Genomic DNA, 22,262 nt, shown 5'->3' on the forward strand with positions numbered 1-22,262 from the left:
TATGGTTTTTCAAACTGGGCGAACAAAGCTATCATGGAATTTGCATCCAGTCTGTAGATAATTACAAATATCTGGGATTTTGGATGGATAAAAATCTAAACTTTAAATATCATGTTGATTTTCTTGCAAAGAAATTAAAATTCACATTGGGTTTTCTGTATAGACTAAAGTCCTGTTTTTCCTTGGCTTCAAGAAAACGTTTAGTTGTTAGCCTTTTTCTGTCACAGATTGATTATTGGGATACTATTTACAGATTTGCCTCTCTGTCAACCTTGTCCAAACTTGACCCCCTTTATCACTCTGCTCTCAGATTCATCACAAATTCTAGTTTTAGGACACATCATTGTTTACTTTACAGTTTGGTAGGATGGTCATCTCTGCATTTGCGCAGGCTTGAACATTGGTATATTTTAATTAACAAAGTTATTTTAGGGAAACTTCCAAAGTATTTATATAGGAAATTTTTATCATTTCAAAGCTCCTACAATCTCAGGTCATATAACTGGTTACAGTTTAAAGTGCCGGCTATTAGAACAGAGGTTAGAAAGCTAAGCCTGTTCTATTATGGCCCCTGGTCCTGGAATGAAGTGCAGAATAAACTTAAACTACAATCCCTCATCTCTTTAGGTGATTTTAAACATAGAATAAAAAAATTGGTCATTGCTAAGTGCAGATGTTTTGATAATCCCACTTCCACTTAAATTTATTATTAATATGATTTTATTAATGTTGTTTCTGTGAACAGTATTATATAGGGTATTAGGTAATACCAAATTGTTTATGCTGCTGTATTCTTTGTTGTATTTATTGATGATGTTGGTTTTGTCTGTGGTTTGTTATCTGTTTAATCCTGCTATCTGACCCTGTCTTGACTAGGTCTCACTTGTAAAAGAGGTTTTAACCTCAATGTGACTTTCCTAGTTAAATAAAAGTTAATAACATATACTTGCCATTAATCCTAACAACCAAATTTGAAATTAATTTCAATTCAACAAATGCACAATACCATTATATTGACACTAACTTGGATTTTATATTGGTTGGTAAATAAAACTATAACACTAGAAGATACATTTAGATCAATGCTGGGCATTAAGAAAACAAAAAGGTTTATTACACATGAAACCCAAACATGCCTGAGGTGACCACAGACTGGAATGGTACACAAACTATTAAACAAATCAGGTGAATGAAACTACTTTAATTGTACCTTGAGGACAGACATCACGAGTATATGAAGTGTAAATATTTATTCTACCACCTGACCACTCCCTTTCCGTGCAATTTTATGCAAAGTTTGGACAAACAAAACAGGTTTACATCATGGCTAAATGTGCCATTGTCCTGCCTCTGACTTTAGGAACCAGAATAGTCGTAATTGTGAGTACTTTTAAATATTTTGTAAATCTACAAGAACCCTTGTGATACACACACATAATAGCAGCAATATGTGAGCAAACAAAACAGCTTCAGTTTCATTTATCTCACATGGCCAGAGTTAGTCAAAAACACGATGACATGAACACAAAAACACTTATTTAATGCCGCTTCATTGACTTATTAAGCAGTACTTGATTGTATGAGTCTTATCTGCAGTAAACAGTCATAGTGGTTAAGAAACTATACTCCGAAACTACTGCGTCAGTCATTTCCATATTCAATACCTAATCAGAAACTTAGTCATGGACAACGAAAAAACTAGCAAGAGACAGAAACTTCACAGATCCTCACGAGACACTAAATTGCTATAAATATTGATAAACAACTTAGAAAATCTGATGTGCTGCCAACATAAATTATCTCTTGCATGCGTTCTTAGTTTCCCTCTATTGCAAAAATGACAGAGACCCTTTCTTACGAACTTGTAATGCTTTAATCTTATTTTAAATGGTTTTCAGTAATACGTTAGCAGCATATAGCTTAGACATTTGTCTTTCAGGTCACTGAAAAACAAACCCACAAATTTGAGTCAGTGGCCCTTGAAATGAATCTAAACACTCAACGTGAATGAATCTTATCCTATAAAGTGCAGTGTGAATGTGGATACAGCCATGGTTTTTGTTAGATTTGCCAAGTTTGTGAGATTCAGACCTGCTAAATAAAAGCCTAGACCAGACTAAATGACCAGATTGTACCATTGCTGGTTACAAATAAGGTATGTTTTGACAGTTTCATGCTGGTTTTAGCTTAACCACTCAGCTAGCTGGTCTATTGGCAACAATAACCCTTTTAATCAGCTTGTGTTGAGTAACATACCCCTAATACCAATCTATAAACAAGTCTTTAAACTGGTCCAAGTTGTTGTTTTTTTCAGCAGGCAGATACATTTCATGATCAAAAGTATGTGAACCCCTTTTTACAATAAATGCGTTTGGCTAGTCAGATAACTCCAAATCTTAATGCTACTCCATACAATGACAGTCTAGAGATTGTTCAACAGCTTTGGACGATGCTTTTCAGTTTCAGAAATTCTAAGTCCTTGTGCACAAAGCAGGTGACTGTGATTCAGCCCAGTAGGGCATGTTCCTTATTAGATCAACATCAGCTAATCAGATTTTAGAAATAGGTAAAAGAACGTTTAGGGTTTGGCTCAGGACTGGAGCCTAAGCAACATTCCAACTTCTCTCAGGTTTTAGCCATACTTTTTGATAAAAATTGGTTTTAGGGATAGGGAAAAGACTTCTTGTTCTAGGATCAACAGAAGATGTTGATCCAGGAACACCACGCAAGTCAAAGTCCATCAAGAAATGTGAACAATTTTGACTGGCCTTCACAAAGTCCAGACCTGAATACCTTTGGGATGAACTGGAATAATGACTCCCAGAAGAACTAGACATTTTATGAAGAACAAACTGCCTGTTAATGCCCATGCATTGGAAATTAAACAATCAGCAAGCATGTGTGGGTGTGGTGTTTGGGTGCTCACATACTTTTGTCCACACAGTGTATGTGGGATGCTGTTATATGCTCATACATTTATTGGAAAGGGAGGCTGATAAGGTAAGTATGATATGACCTCTTAAAACTGTGGCCAGAGAATGAGATATTATCCAAATGCAGCCGTGATTGGACGTCTCACAGCTCTGGCGTTAAAGAGTGTCCTTAGCCAGAGAGCTCAGTGTAAAGTTCCTTATTCTTACGAACTTCTGCAGCATGAAGCTCCTAACAAAGAAAAGAGACACAGCAATAAATTTACAATAAAATACAGTGTTGTAAGCCAGAAAAACAGCATGCAATAGGAACGGTGGAAAGTTAAAAGCTTGTACTTCATTATGCAAACATGTAAAAATAAAACTGCATTCCCAGCCCATTTTATACTTTCTTGATTTTTTGGGACTTGGGAACATAAAAAGTCTGTTTAAAACAAAAGCCATTCCCATAGCTCAAACAGTAAGAGGCATCATGATGCTATGATAATTTGTTTGATTCCTAGGTAATGCATGAACTGATAAGATATATACTTTATATGCAAATGTCAAACATAAACACCTTTGGTCTATGACATACTGTACTATTATTTTAGACACCAGTTATTACTTAGCATACTATTTAGGACAGTGTGCAGTTTGGAGAGTCAAAGAATGTTTATATTTTATATTATTTGTTTATGAAGTAAATGCATCTTGATTTAAGAATCTTTTAGACATTTGCATGGGAAAACAAAGACAAGAAACTGAGGAGGATGTCACTTTTTTTTAGTGTGTTCCTTTTGTTTTTGAAAAAATGATTTAAAAAGTCAAACAGTAAGAGGCACCATGGTGCTATGGTAATTGGTTTGATTCCTAGGTAATGCATGAACTGATAAGATATATACTTTATATGGAATGTCAGTTGCCTGGGATTAAAGCATCAGCGAAACGCAAACAATGTAAAATGGATTTAGATCTGAATGAGAACTTCAAAAATTTTGAGGAGGCACCTTAAATGGAATGTTGGAGGCTGAGAGTCATATTCTTTATAAAATAGCATACACTGATTCATTAATAACAACCAGACAGACTCACCTTCTCTCTCAGACGCTGTTTGAGAGCATTAAGACGGGCCATGCGGTTTTCTTGAATCAGCTCCATTTTGTGGTGGAGTTTCTCCTCGGTCATCTTGCTGTAGTTGTTGTTGACCTCCTGGGCCTTGGTGAGCACCTCCTTTTCACGCTCCCGTTTATCCGCCAACTGCTTCAGCACCTGCTTCTCCTGAGACTACAGAAAGAGATGCAGAAAGGTGTGACGGTGAACTTCTCTGACAATTAAACAGTGCAGAGAAGCCAGAAACTGAGAAGTCATAAAAACAGCAATGGACATATAAAATGAGGACAGTGTTCCTATCAAACGGAGTACCACAATGGTACTAACTGATTACCATATTCATATCCAATGGTATCCACATGCTTCATGATAAAATCTTTTAAAAATAAAGGTTCCATAGAGACACAATTTTGGGTTCCTCAAACAACCTTTCAGTGAATTTCCTAAAAAAAAAAAAAAAAAACTTTTCTCTTAGTTTGAAGGACACTATCTAATACTCCAAAGAACCTTCTTCCACTCCCAAGAACCTTTAATGCATTGAAATGGTTCTACACTCTTAAAAATAATGGTTCCAAAAGAACCTTTTCATAAAGATGCCATCTTTGCTTCCCCAAAGAACCATTTTAATGACAGTTATTGAAAGAACCATATTTATCAGTGAGCACAACATTTGAACAATCTAAATAACCTTTTCCCCCATTATAAATAATGTTTTGTGCAATGGAAACCATTGATGCCAAAAAATAACCTTTATTTTTAGAGTGTTAAGATTCTCAATTACTCATGTGCTTTTCATGAATGCGTCTCAAAAGATAAATGCATCCGCAAACAATTAAATATTATTCAAGTATGCTGGATGTGTTGCTCAAGAAACATCCTGTTGACGAATTCTACTAGAAATAGAAGCAAGCGTCCAAGAAACATGGTAAATCTGGATGCTTATGTGCTGTGCTCCACAGAAAGAACTTAACATATGAAATAAAGCAGTATTTAAATGGCGTCATCATCGTACCTTCCGTCTCTCCTTGGCAGCCTCCAGCCTCTTCTGTAGTTCCCCCAGGGAAGGCTCCTTCTTCTGGGGAGGCAGTGCCAGAGTCTGGGGTCTCTCTGGAGACAGCTCAGTTGGACTCTTCAAGATGACCTCAAATGCTTGGCCAGAAGCTCGCTTATCCAGTGACTTCACCTCCATATCTGTGGAGGAATGATGATGAGGACAAAGACTTTGAGATGCATAAACTTTAACCTAAATATTCTGGCAATAGGGCCTTCAATCATTGGCTGTTGAAGCTCCTACCTTCAAACTGACCGAAGGTGTTGGGATGTGGCTGGGAATACAAACAGGAGCACAGGAGAGACAACACTGACATCTCTCTCAGCTTCTCAGAGTAGGCTGCCAGAAACAGAGAGAAATATTGTTTGAATACAGTAAAAATGGCAATAAATCAGTGATGCATATGCATGCGGTTGCAGATTGGTTGCAAGTTTTGCTAATGCAACTTATTTTCAAAAAATCTGCAGAAACCCTGTAACAGTTCAGTAGATGTTTCAAAATGTCTACTGAAAACAACTACAAAATACATTAATTATTGGAAATTTGCTGTTACTGGTATATAGGAAGGGAGTTTGTATTACAGCAATATCTTACAGAATCAGATGTAGAGGCGTTTCCCTGAACTGACCAGTATTGCTTCATGAAATAGTTTATAAGGAATGCATGAATGCAAGCATGTTACTGGGCTGCATTTGGCATCAAACCCCACCCAAAATCTGGTTGATGCATTATTTATCCAGTTAACACAGCACAAGACATGTCAGCCAAATAATGCACTGTGTGACCTTGTGTGAATCTGAGTGAAGTGTCATGATGATCACGTAGTAAAGCAACATCATACCACTCCTTAATAAGATGCATGATTATATTGAGGAATCACAAATCACCAACACAAAGCAAATGCATGCATGCAAAAGGGACAGATTTAAATGTTAGTGTTCATGAAAGGAGCTAATGGTGTTTTTGTGCAGCGGAGCACATTTATTTATGACCCATGAGCTCCAAAAAAACGGTGACAATGATAACTCAAATATTGCTTTGTCTGCTGAACATTAAAGCAAAGCACACGATATAATGTGCACAACTTACAGTTGTTATTTTTTTAGAAGATTTACAACTATTTCAGATGCAAACTAATTTCACCAATGATGCAGAGCAGTTCTGCTCATTGGCTGCTCAAGGTTCTTTACAAGGTCTTGTCAATATGAGATGATCAGACTATAGTGGATGACTGATTCCTGACTGTATGTGTTTGAATGGGATCCAGACAGTCACATCTACAATATTGCATCATATTTTGCAGCACTGCTACCCTCCAAATGAAACGTGTTTTTTTTATAGCCCAACATCTGCAGTGTTGAGCATCAGCACACTCCAATGCACAATAACAGTCCTGTTCAGACAGAAACTCCCTGTATTGAAAGGATCTATTCAATAATGACAATAATATCCCTTAGATAGCATAGAGCATGCATGCTTGACAAAGGACATGTTCACCAGTACCAATGTCACGCTAAAAGACGTGATTCTGCAGCAGGTCATTCAACCTCATGCAATAACTCGTACTAAAATCTCCCTAGTGTCTCAGCTTAATTTCTAAAGACAGATTATTCTGGGTCTTACCTGAAACTGTGTTGTCCATGGTGCTGGTGGAGGAGGACGGATGGATGGATGGATGCTGAGCGAGCGGAGAGATGAACGGAGTGAAGCACTGAAGGAGTGACGCAGTCAGTGGTCTGTATTATCAGGGGAGGAATGATGGAAGGGAGGCGGAGGAGAGATGAAGAAAAATGGCATCCCTGACAAAACCAGCAATTTTGTCGAATCAAAGAATCAAAAAATACAATAAAGTGATACAGTGCTGTCGTCTTGGAAACTAGAGCTATTTTTATTGCTCACACAACCAGTTTATAAGTCATTTGGGCTGAGAAAAAGTTCTTGCAGCTTGCATTTGTTTGCTTGCTTTGATAGTTTGTTTTGTAATATATTCGAATCTAGTGCTTGTACATTTTGGGCTGCTGTATCTGGTAAATATTTCTAGATATTGTTGTGTATTTAAAAAAGTATTGTACATTTTTGGGCCAGTCTGATAAGAAACATTGATAAGACCAAAGATGTATTGGGTTCAGTTGTATGACTTTTGATCGCTTTTTTAATCAGCTATTGATCAGAAACGGACACTTAAATACATCAGACTGCTGGGAGGAATGTAAGGGATCAAGATTAATTTAAGATGAAATATAGAAAATCGTCACATGCAACAAATAATGATCAAATCTTGAGATCTTTTTTTGTTATTGGTGTGCAGTAACTAGGGTGTTCAGAGTGCATTTTTGCATGTTTCTATGCAGTTGCTTACTAGTCCAAATTAGGCACTCGTCAGTGTAACAAAAAATTACATAAAAGACAAAACACTTCAAAGTCTGGGACATATATCTGACAAAAAAAAATGTCATCAAAAAGATATTTTTCATCTGGCAAAGATATACTTCAAAAAATAAATAATAAATTCAAAGTGGGACGCTTTCATCTTGCAAAAATAAATCAAGAAAATAGAAAAATAAAATAAAAAAACGTAAGTAGTGGGTTTCATCTGACAAAGATAAATCAACAAACTTAAAAATAAGAAAAAATAATATGTTAAAAAGAGAAGAAAAGTAATTGTAAAAATATTTTCATCAGGCAAATAAATTATAAAAAATTTCCAAAAAAAAATAATAATAATGCATTGGGGTGAAAAGCAATAACAAATTAGTTCAAGATAAATATTCTAAAATTAAATTTTAAATGTATCTTGATTTTTTCAGTAAAAATATGTAACATTCAAAACGACAAAAAGTAATCCCTAAAGTGCCAGAGCCATTATTCCGGTTCCTTTCCAGATTCACTGATGTACTATTACGTAAGTCTTACATTATTCATGCTTCTGCTGAAGGCTTGCGTGTGAAGAAAGGCTCGATTGAGTCTGCTGTCCTAAAACAACACCACAGGGGAGCAGCTGCTTTAAGCTTGTTTAGATCCTCTCTCAAACACTCGTATATCACGCGCTGAACGCTAAGACAGTGTTAGAGATCTGGACAAATAAAAATGCCCAATAGTAATAGTGACTTCAGCCTTAAACACCACAGAACAGTTGATTAAACACACAACATTGTGTCTCTAAACTAGGAATGTTTGGTCCTAAAGATGTGCATTCAGAGTAGAGATGGCACGTTGATCATTATATTGATTATCTTTGACACACACATACACGTATAATATTCTGCAGGTTGATAGTGTCTGAGGTCAATAACATTCATTACATGAGCAGCGCTTATTGATTCACTGCTGCCGTCATGCAAAAGGCATTCAGCTTAGGCAAAGGTAAATCAATAAATCCCCGTCCGGACAAGATAAGACTGGATTTGTAATAGTTGAGAAAACATATGTTGTGCAAGTTAAACTGAGACACAAGGGCTTTCTTTTCCATCTCTGCTCTTTATTATAGAATTGGTGAGTGATTAAGAAACCGGGTTTTGATTTGTTGGGTCTTAAAAACAACGTTTCTCGAAATGCCATCTTCATTCCGTCTAGAAATGATTGATTTAATCTGAAACTGATTTTAGCAAAACTTATTAGGAAACAAAACTAGTGTCAGTTTAGCATATATTTACAATGTCTGCAGCATCACCCAAATATTATATCATAACTTACATGTGGTATGATAACTGCATCCACTCTCTGAATTTACAGAAAGCACACACACACACACACACACACACACAAGCTGCTCTATGTGATGTCTTTCTGTCTGGGATGCCGGTGAATGTTCCGGATCACACATTTGACCATCCATTCAATGCCGTCATTCACTCCCTGCCTGTAAAACACAACCACGCAGGAAACACTCAGCATATTTAGTATTAAACACCAGCAATATTTACCAAAATATACACTTATGGCCAAAAGCTTAAAACTCTCTTCTGCTCACCAATGCTGCATTTGTTAGATTGAAAACTACAGTAAAAATTGTGAAATATTATTAGAATGTAAAACAGCTGTTTTCTATGTGAATATCTGTTAAAATATAATTTATTTCTGTGATGCTCCGCTGTATTTCCAGCATCATTCCTCCAGTCTTCAGTGTCACATGATCTTCAGAAATCAGAATAATATGATGATTTACTGCTCAAGAAACATTTCTGATTATTATCAAAGTTGAAAACTGTTAATATTTTCATGGAAATACTTTATCCAACTAAATATCACATAAACAAGTTTAAATACATACATACATATATATATATATAACAATCGTAAACACTTTACTTAAAACCTTTATATATAATGCATTATAAAAGCAGCTTTAATGCATTAGTTATGTCTTGCAATGCTTATTAGCTCATGCACAAGAATGATTGTAACCACAGTTAAAATGCATTATAATACACTCTTACATCTTTAGAAATTATATAATGCATTAAAATCATGACACGCCTTTTATTTAAATGCTATTGTCATGCATTTCATCTTTGGTTACATCTATTAATGAAATGATATGATGCATTACAAGGTTAATTATGAATAGCTTTATAATGCATTATACATAGAGTGCCACCAAACACACACAGTTGTTGTCTGTGCATTTCTCAACTTCCCCGTCAGGTTTTTTTGGGAGTGCTCGAGCGCACTGAATAATACACGAGTGAAACGAGGCAGACGTACCCTGATAAAGCACTGCAGGGCTGCACCAGACAGTCTCTTTTACCGATTCTGGGAGCACAGTCGCTGAAAACCGTCTTGATATCAGGCACAGACAGACAGTTCTGACGAACAAGACAAGCAGCGCAGTCATTACAACTCAATGTGGAAATGAAGGAGCACAGCGCCACCTACAGACCACCGGGAGATCACAGAGGATGGATTGAGCTTCTGAGATCTGTACGTTTTAGTTCTTACCTCGACGTCCTGTTTGTTGGCCAGCACGAGAAGAGGAACTCCTTCCAAAACTTCACTGCTAATCATCTTCTCTGTACGATGGGAGCATAAAGTTATTTCATTAGCCACTGATTCAAGCCTGATCAATGCTACAATCCATTTTATTTTCCACTTCAGGTCTTCTGAAGGTAAATTTAATACTTTAAGGCCAAGCTGAGAAAATGTAAAGAATAAACTGAAGGAAACATAATGCTTTAAATGTCTAAAGAGAGCATCAGAATACGAAAATACAACTTCCAGCAGATGTCAAGAACTTTTGTATTTATTGCACAAAATACAGCTTTGATAGATCTGCTTACAAATGCTGGAATACGGGGAAAAAATGAACTCTTCCTCAATATTTTCTCTTATTTTCCAGCATTAAACGGTTTAGCAAGTTGCATTCCCCACTGAAAGACATTCGCTTCATTTGTATTTGTTTTTTGCTCAAGTTTAGATGACTGTGTCCTAAAACAAGACAATATTAAGGAATTTATTTGATATATTTTCCAGTGCATGCAACATTTAATACCACTCGAAAACTGTTGGCTCTGATTTAAGGCCTTTATGTGTGGAACGACAAATTAGGACTTTTATATAATATCATGCAGTCTTATTAAAACAAGCCTGCTTTTCGTATCATTTCGTCGTTTGTATACATTATAACAGTGTTTATATTCTTTCCTTAAATAGTTACATACTTAAACGTCCTTATTCTAGAGCACCACTTATCAAAAGGGTGATTTTACAGAATTGCATTGATCCCTCGTTGCAGAAAGACTCACCGAAAGCGTTCTTTGACTCGCTCAGTCGCTCCTCATCGGTGGAGTCGATCACGTAGATGACACCATGAGATTCTGCATAGTACTGAAACCAATATAAGATCACAAACAAGATGCAATGACCATTCAATGTGCCAAACGCAAACCAAACCCAGATCCCAATGACAGCAGGTCACCTTATCCCATAAAGACTGGAGTTCTTCTTGTCCTCCAAGATCCCAAAACATCAGACAAGCTTTTCCCAAATCAATGGTGCCGACTGAAACAGAAACGAGACGCATGGATTAAACCACTCTCACACTTCTATTAATGTAATTCAGTTTTACAGCATGCATCACTCACTGTTCAGACCGACTGTAGTCGTGATCTTCGAAAGGTTCATGCCCTTGTAGTTTCTGCTGAATTTGGTTTTTGTTTGTTCCAGAAATGTCTGCAATATTGAATATAAATAATAAAGCACACACACACACACACACAAGTCACACATAAGTCAAATGGGAAACTAGTGAGATATCAACATAAAAACCTCACTTTATGCATTATATTTAGTGTAGAATATAAATGAGCTGCATTCACACACTGAAACAGAAACAGAAGTCAAACCGAGTATAACCTTATCGAACTAGTGAGCAGCCTACCTAGACAAGATTTTTGAGCATCATAAACCTAAAAAAAGATACTAACTCAGTAAGCCTTTTATTGAATAATTTTATCAACAGTTTAACTAAAGTAAATCCGAAGGAGGCGTTAACTATTTATTACGGTTTTTTTTTTTTATTATGGTAACTTACGGTTTTTCCCGCGTTGTCCAGACCCAGGATCAGGATGCAGTACTCGTCCTTTTGAAATACATATTTGTAGAGACCCGATAATAAAGTGTACATCCTCAAAATCAGACTATTGAGCAGTTCATATCACAAACACAACACTGTGTACAGTTAGCTTAACTTAGCTTAGCTTCAGAGTTCTGAACAAATGTAAACAGTCGTGAGCTCTTGAGGAAATTACGATAATAACACGTTGGTTTATAAAACAACACTTAAGTCAGTAATCAGATGTGATTCTCGAGACTCTGGTTTGCTAAATCCAGTGTTGATAGCGTGAATAAAAAAATTGTAATAATAACCCCGCATCCCCGGAAAGTTGTTTTGGTGCATTGTGGGAAATGTAGTTCATTATCTGTTCGGCGGCAAAGTAAAACATGATTTTTTTTATTATTGTGAATTTTACACTGTTCAGGTTTTCTTCTTTAATACAAGAAACAATATTTTAAAAATGTTATACACATTTTTGTTTTCTGAGTTTAAGTCTAATATTAATATGTGACGTCTGTTTCTTAAAAAAATAATAATTAAAAGACCTGAAAAATGTTATTTATTTTAAAAATGAAAAAGTTGAGGAATGCCAGACACGTTGCGATGATTATTATAACTATAGCATTTAATGCACATTTAATTTCCCCCCAATAGATAATAAAATATTAACAACATTTACACTATATTAACAAAATATTAACAACGCAAGAAAAAAATATTTTAAATTGAACATTTTAGAGAACATTATCTTTAATGTCATTCTTAAATTTTTCCATATTATAAGTATCATGATATTTGAGTATGGAAGTAAAATAATGACTTATGTCTTTGAAACAAAAAAGCATGCTGAATAGCACTAACTGAAAAAATAATGCCTTGTATTTCCAGGGCTTGCATCTTTAGGTCCTGAAATTTAATATAGTTGTTCGTTTAAGCTGTGAATATTTCAATTAAAAATATTTCACACACTTTTTCATAATTAAAAAATCAATAATTCATATTCACGTTCCAGAATTCACTTCCAAAATATTAAATCGGTTAAAAATACGATATATAATATTCGATAGGCAAATTTCGGTCCATTTTATTTCACTTTCCAAATTCCCTTCCACAAATTCAGTGGTTAAAATTCGGCAGATAATTGGCCCTTTCACATCCGGGAGCTGCAGGAATAGCAGTACAGCACAGAGGCATGATCTCTATCTGCTGTCAGTCGCTCACCAGCAGGTGGTGCAAGCGGCTTCTGATGAAGACCAAAGCAACAGGTGGATTAAGTAATACAGTTACAAAAACTGATCTGCAGAAATTAAGCAAGCGCTTGGTAGAAGTTTTGATTATCGGGGCATGTTGAAAAGCTGATTGTGCGTATGTTTATTTCAACCTCTTTGCTGTTACCAAGTAACAGCATTCAAATGAGATTATAATGGTGTTTTACCCAACGCTGAATTACAGAACTAACATTACATCTAAGGAAGACACATATTGCTTTCGGTTGTTTAGTTTCCGTAACTTTGTGTCATGGCTTGTGCGTCGCTGTGCTGTAATACTGGGGATCCCCTCACGTCACACTCCAGGATTCCCCGATGACGAGTAACGCTTCTCAATCGATTAATACTGTGATATAAACAAAATACGCATTTGAAATAAACATACGCACAATCAGCTTTTCCACATACCCCGATAATCAAAACTTCTACTTAGCGCTTGCTTAATTTCTGCAGATCAGTTTTTGTAACTGTATTACTTAATCCACCTGTTGCTTTGGCCTTATTTAACAGCCGCTTGCACCACCTGCTGGTGAGCGACTGACAGCAGATGGAGATTATGCCTCTGTGCTCTACTGCTATTCCTGCAGCTCCCGGATGTGAAAGGGCAAATTATCTGCCGAATTTTAACCACTGAATTTGTGGAAGCGAATTTGGAAAGTGAAATAAAATGGACCGAAATTTGCCTGTTGAATATTATATATCGTATTTTTTAACCGATTTAATATTTTGGAAGTGAATTCTGGAACATGAATATGAATTATTGATTTTTTAATTATGAAAAGGTGTGTGAAATATTTTCAATTGAAATATTCACAGCTTAAATGAACAACTATATAAAATTTCAGGACCTAACAATGCAAGCCCTGGAAATTCAAGGCATTAAAATGCAAGTACTGTTAATTCAATGCATTATTTTTCAGTTAGTGCTATTCAGCATGCTTTTTTGTTTCAAAGACATAAGTCATTATTTTACTTCCATATTTGAGAGCTCTAGATCTATTATAATGTATGTACAACAAAAACAGCTTTCGTATTTTAGATAAACAATATGTTAAAAGTTGTAATGCATAGTGTATGTGTTTGTATCACTATTTATTTTTAATTGATATTCGTCCTGCAATAATTAAAATTAATTATTAAAAACATTGTTAAAACATGGATATATGTAGATCAACATTTTGTTCTTAAAATACTTTTGAATACATAATGTAAACACACACACACACACACACACACACACACACATTAGATGCACATGTAAAAAGCCTATATAAAGTCATCATTTCATTAAATTATTTTTGGCATGCAATAATTAAAAATCTAAAAAAGACAAAAGCATTTTTTCTTTTAGATCATAATTTAAATTAGTGAATGTTGTGTGTGTGTGTGTGTATTTTAAATTAAGCCTATAAATTAAAACAATTATTAACTGTTGATCCAAAATAAGAAACATCCATGTTTTAGTAGTTTTTAATAATACATTTTTAATTATTGCATGACAAAAAATTAAAAAAGGCAACACACACACACACACGTTTCTTTTTGTGAAAAGTGTGTTCATCCCATAGGTGTAATGGTTTTTATACTGTACAAACTGTATATTCTATGGCCCTACACCAACCCTAACCCTCACAGGAAACTTTGTGCATTTTTACTTTCTAAAAAAAACTCATTCTGTATGATTTATAAGCGTTTTGAAAAATGGGGACATGGGTTATGTCCTCATAAGTCACCCTCTCCTTGTAATACCTGTGTCATACCCATGTCATTATACAGAGTTGTGTCCTGATATGACACAAAAACAAGAGCACACACACACACACACACACACACACACACATGTCATGCAATAATTAAAAATACAATAACATAGATGTTTTTTATTGAACATTGTTTTTTTTTTCATAAAATTGCTTCTTTTTTTGTAGTTGACTTAGTCTTGCAGTTGGACAAATGAATGGTAACACGACTCATATCCAAATCAAAAGTAAATATGATGTCAAGGAACGTTCTAAAAATCAAGCAAGTTTAAGCTACTCAAAAGTAAATCCCTGAAAAAGACGTGTGACTCGCCGTGTCCAGCACTCAGCCGTGTAGAGATCTTCAGATTAGAAAAAGCCAAGAAAGAGATGATTCTTTGACTGAATGGTTCTTTGTGGAACCAAAAAAGGGTTTTTCTATGGCATAGCTGCGAAAAGCCTTTTAATCTTTATTTTTAAGAGTGTTGAACACAATGTTTTGAAGCACAAGGTTTGAAGAATGTCAACATTACATTGAAAGTGATGGTGGTTTGTAATGTCTTCCTGATGAATGTCTCTCAAACACTTCTAAATAGGGCCTGTCATATCCACATTTTTTTAAAGAAACTTTTAAAAGAAAACAAAATAAAAAAAAAAAAACAAGAAAAATGAACTGAAATAAAAAATGTGCTTAAAAATGTTCAGTAAATACCCGTGTTATTTGATAATCATCGATATACTATTATAGTATAATGCCGTGATGGTTAGTAAATGCCAAAATACAAATTCAACCCTATTGATCCAACATGCAGTTTTGATTCTAATAGTTATAGTAGAATTAATTCCAAGAGAAAAAAACATCACGCTGATTTTACATAGCATACTTTTTCATGGTTTTAGTTTAACTATAAGAACTCTTCCTTTTTGGAACAATTTTGTTTTGTATAATAATAATACTAAATAGTAAAATAATAAAAATAAAAACTATTAAATAAATAGAGCATGAAACAAATGAAATCATAAAAAACAATTATTATTTTTGCATTGTTTATAAATTAATTAATTAAATTTAATAATTTAATTTTAGTTAAAGTTTTAGTAATTTGTTTGTGTTATTATTTTTATTTTTTTATTATTATTTTTTGTCATTATTATTATTATTATTATTATTATAATTCGAATTTTAAAATATGTCTGTACAGATGATACTGAAATCAAATTTTTTTTTTGTTTATATTTTATTGTGTTTCAGTTTACTTTACATCCCATGAATATTTTTTTATGATTTTAGTTTGAGTTAATTATAATAAAATTCTCACTTTGAATTCTGTGCTCTTGTGAAAAGTCTATTTATTGTATAACAATGTAAAAATAGATACATTTTATAATTCTTAACAAATATTAGAATAAGATAAGAAATAGAATAAGAAATAATAAAAAAATAATAATTGTTCTATAAATAGATTTAATTTGTTTAAAGCATAAACAAATTAAATATATTTATAGAACAATTAATTTTTCTTTTTGCATTGTGACATTTTCATTATATTTCATGATTTCAAGATTGTTTCTTTTTCTTAAAAGAAATAAATTAGGCTACATTTTCTTTAGAAATTAATAAAAATGCAATAAAAAAGTCCATAAAAATACAGCACCATGTACCTTGTTATTATGAAGGAATTTTCTGTATTGATTTTTCATAGGACTTTTATCTGTATTTTCGATCATGTATCTCATTGTTTTATGTTTAATGGTTGATGGAAATGTCTGATGCTTAATGGAAAAGTCTCTGGTAATTTTCTACCAAAACTGTATCAGTTTTCTACTGATTTGTCCTTCACAGTGAATATATTACTACATAATTTCATTTTGTTTCTTCTCCTAGATTCTGGAAAGGAATATGACCCAGATTTTTCATGAAATGCATTCAAATAGTTTTCAACATGAATGCATTCCTATCTCTGAATATGCAGTGCTTTACCTCGAGGAGGATAAACAGCAGAAAGACCAAAAGATGAAGACAGCGAGACATGATCAAGCATCTTCAGAGGATCTTCAGTGTCCTTGATCTGTTTTTTTTTGTCCTGAAAACCTCCAAAAGCCCTTTTTCAGCTCGTTCTGTCCCTCGAGACTCAAAACAATCAGAAATCCAATAAAAAACAGAATCACAAAGAATGGAAATGTCTCCACACTTTTAGTGAAGAGCTCAGATGCATCTACTTTAATTTTGCATGCATTTCAAGAAAAACACATTTCTGTGAAAGAATAATCTCATTTCTTCAAAATCAATAAAAAAAAAACTATGAAAAACACATTAAACAATGCAGAGCACATCAGTTCATCTGCATTCACAGTCTTCATCAGTTTCACACATCACGCTTTACATGACACGATGCCCTGCCCACATCTGATCCTGACATTGTAGGTCATGCTAAATGTGATGCAGAAGCAATGCAAATGAACAAGAAAAGATTTACTGTATGTATTCAAAGATGGCAGACATGGGCAAAATCTGGGATCTTTTTAACTTTTTGTGCTGTTAGTTTGGTTCTTTTAAGCCAAGACACTTCAGGCAAAACCAATGTGTTTTAATGCCAAATCAGTGTTGAGATTTTGCTTCCATAACTTTGTATTTGTTCAGACAAGTAGAAAGAAAACATACAAAATACATTTGTTGATTTGCACCTGTTTTTCAATTTCCAATACATATTGAGTTTTTTTCTCCACTTCAGCAGCACTCATTACTATCTATATTCAAGAGTTTTTTTTTGTTCATACATCATTTGTCGGATTTATATAAAATATTATACCAAAAAAACTGAAAATGTATTTTCTTTCTGGCTGTTGACAGTATTTTCTGATTTATGCAGTGATAAAAAGTGCAAATGTTTTCACTTTTAGATTACTTTTGACCTACAGTAACTCATTTATCACATATAATTTAGAGAAATTATTGTGTAAAAGAAAAGAAACATTCTCGATGATCAGCATCATGAAATGTATTAAACATTAGCGCAGGGTTACCCAGACTTTATATTAGTGGTAGGTTCATTAAATAGAATTGTAGTGAATAAATAAGTTATTAATAATTTACTGCCATTGTGTAAATAATGTCATCATGTAATCCATAAAGTAATTATGAGCCTTTAAAAATCTAATATAATCTAATTATAAGTAGTTTATTTTTGGAAAATGATTATGTAAGTCATGTTATGTTACTAGCCAGCATCTCTATATTACATTATCAACAGATAATATAACAACTAATTAACTATAAAGCCTCTATTCCATTAGTAAGCCACTATTCCTTATATATTTGTTTCAATCTGTCAAATCTATATGATCTGTATTGTGAAAAGCATCATATTAACTCATTTGAACTGTTTGAAGCTCTTCGTTAGTTATATAATACATCATCACATGAACATGAACGACAACAGGATTTGAAATTTCTGATATACAAAGTTTATTGTACATTTTCCCATGAGCTCATGGATCTGAGTGACTATATGATGGATATGCTACGTAACAATCAAAAGCTATATAGATATGGCATTCAGCGGTTCAAGCATGCCAGCAAGCATTTATTTCTTCTGAGAAGAAAAATAAAAAGACAACAGTGCTCATCATTTGTGAAAAACAACAATCATGGATTTGATCCGAGACTGTCGCGTAAACATAAGTACAGTATGATGATAAAATGAGATTAGCTAAAGCCTTTATATGTGTGTGTTAGCTGTAAAACAACATTTCTGTCAATGTGAGTCAAATAAGTGTCACTTACCACACATAGACAAGAAACTTAAGGCTTGCAGGGTGTGTGACATGTGTGGGCTGTGTAGTATCACAAACTTCCCTTCTGTTGGATTAATGCAATCTTCTAGAGAAGGCCATTTCCACCACGGAAATAACAAACAAAAAGGTAAATGTGACTTTTTTACAGCACAGCTCTGAGAGGAACAGATCAATTTGTGAGATATAAACTCACAATTCTGAGAAAAAACTAAATCATGATATAAACTCAGAATTACAAGATAAACTCGGAATTATGAGATATAAACTCATAATCATGATGTGAACTTATAATTATGAGATATGAACTCAACTCAGAATTACAATACAAACTCAGAATTTTGATATAAACTTAGAATTATGAGCCAAACTCATAATTATGAGATATAAAAAATTGACTCAGAATGGTGAGATATAATCTCAGGATTATGAGATATAAACTAATAATTGATATAAACTCGAATTAAAAGATATAAACTTGATCAGAATTGTGAGATGAACATAGAATTATGATATAAAGTCAGAATTATGAGATATGTACTCAACTCAGAAGATATAAATTCATAATTATGATGTAACTTCGAATTACAAGATACAAACTCGATCAGAATTGCATGAAAAACTCAGAATTATGAGATATAAACTTAGAATAATGAGACCAATTAATAATTATGAGATACAAACTAATAATTGATTACAAGATAAATCGTAATTATGAGAGAAAGTCAACTCAGAATTGAGAGACATAAACTCATAATTAAGATATAAACTCGAATTACAAGATATAAACTTAATCAGAATTGATAAATTTAGAATTATGATATAAAGTCAGAATTCTGAGATATAAACTAATAATTGATATAAACTCAGAATTATAAGATTATTATAATTATGAGATATAAACTCACTCAACTCAGAATTGAGAGATAAACACATAATTATGATATAAATGTGGATTACAAGATATAAACTCAATCAGAATTGCAAGACAAATTTAGAGTTATGATATAAAGTCTGGATTATGAGATATAAACTCAGAATTATGAGTCAAACTCAGAATTATGAGATATAAACTCAGAATTATGAGTCAAACTCAGAATTATAAAATATAAAACTCAGAATTATGAGATATAAACTCAGAATTATGAGTCAAACTCAGAATTATAAAATATAAAACTCAGAATTATGAGTCAAACTCAGAATTATGAGATATGAACTGAGAATTATGAGTCAAAATCAGAATTACAAGATATAAAACTCAGAATTATGAGATATGAACTGAGAATTATGAGTCAAACTAAGAATTATAAGATATAAACTCAGAATTATGAGTCAAACTCAGAATTATGAGTCAAAATCAGAATTATAAGATATAAACTCAGAATTATGAGTCAAACTCAGAATTATAAGATATAAACTCAGAATTATGAGTCAAACTCAGAATTATAAGATATAAACTCAGAATTATGAGTCAAACTCAGAATTATAAGATATAAACTCAGAATTATGAGTCAAACTCAGAATTATAAGATATAAAACTCAGAATTATGAGTCAAACTCAGAATTATAAGATATAAACTCAGAATTATGAGTCAAACTCAGAATTATGAGATATGAACTGAGAATTATGAGTCAAAATCAGAATTATAAGATATAAAACTCAGAATTATGAGATATGAACTGAGAATTATGAGTCAAACTCAGAATTATAAGATATAAAACTCAGAATTATGAGATATGAACTGAGAATTATGAGTCAAACTCAGAATTATAAGATATAAGATATAAACTCTAAATTATGAGATATAAAATCCAAATGGCAAGTAACAAAAAGGTCAGAATTATGGTTAAAAAGTCACAATTACATTTCTTCTTTTATTCATGGCAAACATTCTCGGGCTTCCATAGATGACTAATAATGTGGTCAACCTGGTTTCTGAGAAGTGCCAAGCTAAGATTTCTTCCTTTTGGACATCTTGATAAAACTTTAGGTGTAAAAGCAAGACCAGAAACTTTTTTGTTAAAAGACCATGACTTTCCCAGCCAAGTGTTTGCGGGTTAGTGCTGGTCATTCTGGTGATGCTAACTGACCGCATGAGTCCTGCTGGTTAAACTAATTAAAAATCCTAGTGGTACAGAATCATATATACCACATATGCAGTCAACAAATGCATAGAAAGCAAAGATTTACTTGTTTACTCGTCCTTTCAGATATCTGAAACCTGCCTGACATTCTCGCGCCACAGAAGATGGTTGTGTAGATCTACAAAGTACGTGAAAGTTGTGAATCTGTACAGTGAAAACAAAATGACAGCATTTAGAAATACATTCACAAGCATTTCAGGACCAAACTGACCTCAAGTTAACATTTACACACAACAGGAACAAAACCGACAGCGTTATAAAAGATAACAAAGGCAATTTAGCAAAATACAGTAGATTCTTTGGAAAACAAAGTGAAATCAAGCAAGGCAGCTGTGACATATTCAACTCAAATCACTGGGACTGAATGTGCAGAACTCACCTGTCCCTTACAAACAAGTACTGTGGTGTTACCGTAGTACAGTTACAGCAGAGAGAACCATAGTCACGTAGCATGGTATTTACATGGTACACCAAGGTACTTCCAAGTATACCGTAGTAATTTTTGTAAGTGATTTTCAGCTTCGAAACTGAACTGAACCAATGACTTACATCTATACGTCTCTGTTCATCGATGGTCATTTACCACAGTATTCTGACTGTACATTATGTAATTATTGTATGCTATATTAATCCAGGAATTAATTCTGCTGCTTTCGCTGAATTTAAAGCATTTCGCATTCAAATCGGAGAGGCCGGGGCTAGTTGTCACATGGAAAAAAGGTTTTAAGTAAAAAGTGAAAATAGCCAATACCAATGATTTTCTCTAGCAATTTTTGTGTTTGTTGGTTTTTTTGCTGTGTTTTTTGTTTTTATTTAGATAGTATTACATATTTCAAACAAATGTATTTTTAGGAGGAGGTTCTCCTTTGTAGCAGTGTGACAACATGCCCCATATACACTGTAAAAATATCTCAAGTGCTGTTATTGGAGTATGTTTTACAAGAGAATACTATTTCAGTCTTTCTACTTCCAAATGTCTCATTTAATTCAATGCTACTTGCAAATTATTGTGAAGTTTACTCGCAATTTCTAAATGGTAAGTGATAAATTCTAAACCAGTTGGTTTCATAAGATTTTTCAGCAAATGCATGAACTGATAACATGTAAACCTTGCATGCAATGTAATTCTAATTGGAGGAAAGCATTTTACAAATGCATGAATGTAAATTAACAATTTTTCCTGAGCAACAGCATTTTGTAATCAAGACTTTTAGAAATTTGTCTGTAAATAAATCAGTCCACCATAAAAAAAAATTCACTGTGTGACAACTAGCCCCGCTCTCTGCCATCTGTCCAGCATTAAAGGGAGCGCTAGAGAAAGACTACGGCAACTGAGATGGAAGACAGATGATGTAAACGAGCTATCCTCTTTGGAGATGTGCTGTGTGAAGTGCTGTAAGACACATACGGATTATTTCTACAGGAAACATACGTTAAATCAGGTAGAATACAGATATTTTTCTTCAGCATGGTTTCAACTAATAAAACAACTATAGAAGGCAACAGAACATCAATTACATCAGAACAAGGCAAAACGACACGATGCATTTCTCATGTGCTCTCAGTAAATTAGTGCATTCAAAAGAGTGTTTTTCCCTGTTTCATGAGTGAGATTAAACTAACTAAATAATGAGTTCATGTTCAACTTTATACTACATCATGCCCTCAAGTTTTCTGATGGCATGTTTTAAA

The 22,262-nt window shown here is 33.6% G+C and overlaps 2 protein-coding genes across 3 annotated transcripts; both read right to left on the reverse strand.

The window, feature by feature from the left end:
- Positions 1-2,585: 2,585 nt before the first annotated feature.
- Positions 2,586-6,959, reverse strand: LOC132160702 (stathmin-3-like). The gene is made up of 5 exons (XM_059570355.1): positions 6,697-6,959; positions 5,317-5,412; positions 5,035-5,213; positions 4,005-4,196; positions 2,586-3,162 (listed from the first exon to the last, which is right to left on the reverse strand). Exons 1-5 carry the CDS (start codon positions 6,713-6,715, stop codon positions 3,103-3,105), a joined length of 546 nt encoding a protein of 181 aa, XP_059426338.1. The 5' UTR covers positions 6,716-6,959; the 3' UTR covers positions 2,586-3,102.
- Positions 6,960-8,530: 1,571 nt separating this feature from the next.
- Positions 8,531-11,875, reverse strand: LOC132160701 (ADP-ribosylation factor-related protein 1-like). 2 transcript variants are annotated; one of them, XM_059570354.1, is made up of 7 exons: positions 11,603-11,875; positions 11,154-11,241; positions 10,988-11,070; positions 10,815-10,896; positions 10,012-10,082; positions 9,778-9,878; positions 8,531-8,932 (listed from the first exon to the last, which is right to left on the reverse strand). In XM_059570354.1, the coding sequence occupies exons 1-7, from the start codon at positions 11,693-11,695 to the stop codon at positions 8,845-8,847; spliced, it is 606 nt and encodes a 201-aa protein (XP_059426337.1). In that variant the 5' UTR covers positions 11,696-11,875; the 3' UTR covers positions 8,531-8,844. The 2 variants fall into 2 exon arrangements, with proteins under 2 accessions (XP_059426337.1, XP_059426336.1); XM_059570353.1 differs by having other exon boundaries at positions 9,778-9,944.
- Between the last annotated feature and the right edge of the window lie 10,387 nt (positions 11,876-22,262).

This window comes from Carassius carassius, chromosome 17 (assembly GCF_963082965.1).
Source record: "Carassius carassius chromosome 17, fCarCar2.1, whole genome shotgun sequence".
NCBI classification, from domain to species: domain Eukaryota; kingdom Metazoa; phylum Chordata; class Actinopteri; order Cypriniformes; family Cyprinidae; genus Carassius; species Carassius carassius.

What these genes read in the sequence shown, in the direction of transcription:
- LOC132160702 (XM_059570355.1), bottom strand. An exon ending in CACCTTCGGTCAGTTTGAAG is followed by an intron (nt 5,214 to 5,316) that starts GTAGGAGCTTCA and finishes ATTCCTCCACAG; the next exon opens with ATATGGAGGTGAAGTCACTG. An exon ending in CTGCCAAGGAGAGACGGAAG is followed by an intron (nt 4,197 to 5,034) that starts GTACGATGATGA and finishes CTCTTTCTGTAG; the next exon opens with TCTCAGGAGAAGCAGGTGCT.
- LOC132160701 (XM_059570353.1), bottom strand. Translation starts at nt 11,695, where the DNA reads ATGTACACTTTATTATCGGGTCTCTACAAATATGTATTTCAAAAGGAC. An exon ending in GACTACAGTCGGTCTGAACA is followed by an intron (nt 11,071 to 11,153) that starts GTGAGTGATGCA and finishes TTTCTGTTTCAG; the next exon opens with TCGGCACCATTGATTTGGGA. An exon ending in TCCAGTCTTTATGGGATAAG is followed by an intron (nt 10,897 to 10,987) that starts GTGACCTGCTGT and finishes TATTGGTTTCAG; the next exon opens with TACTATGCAGAATCTCATGG.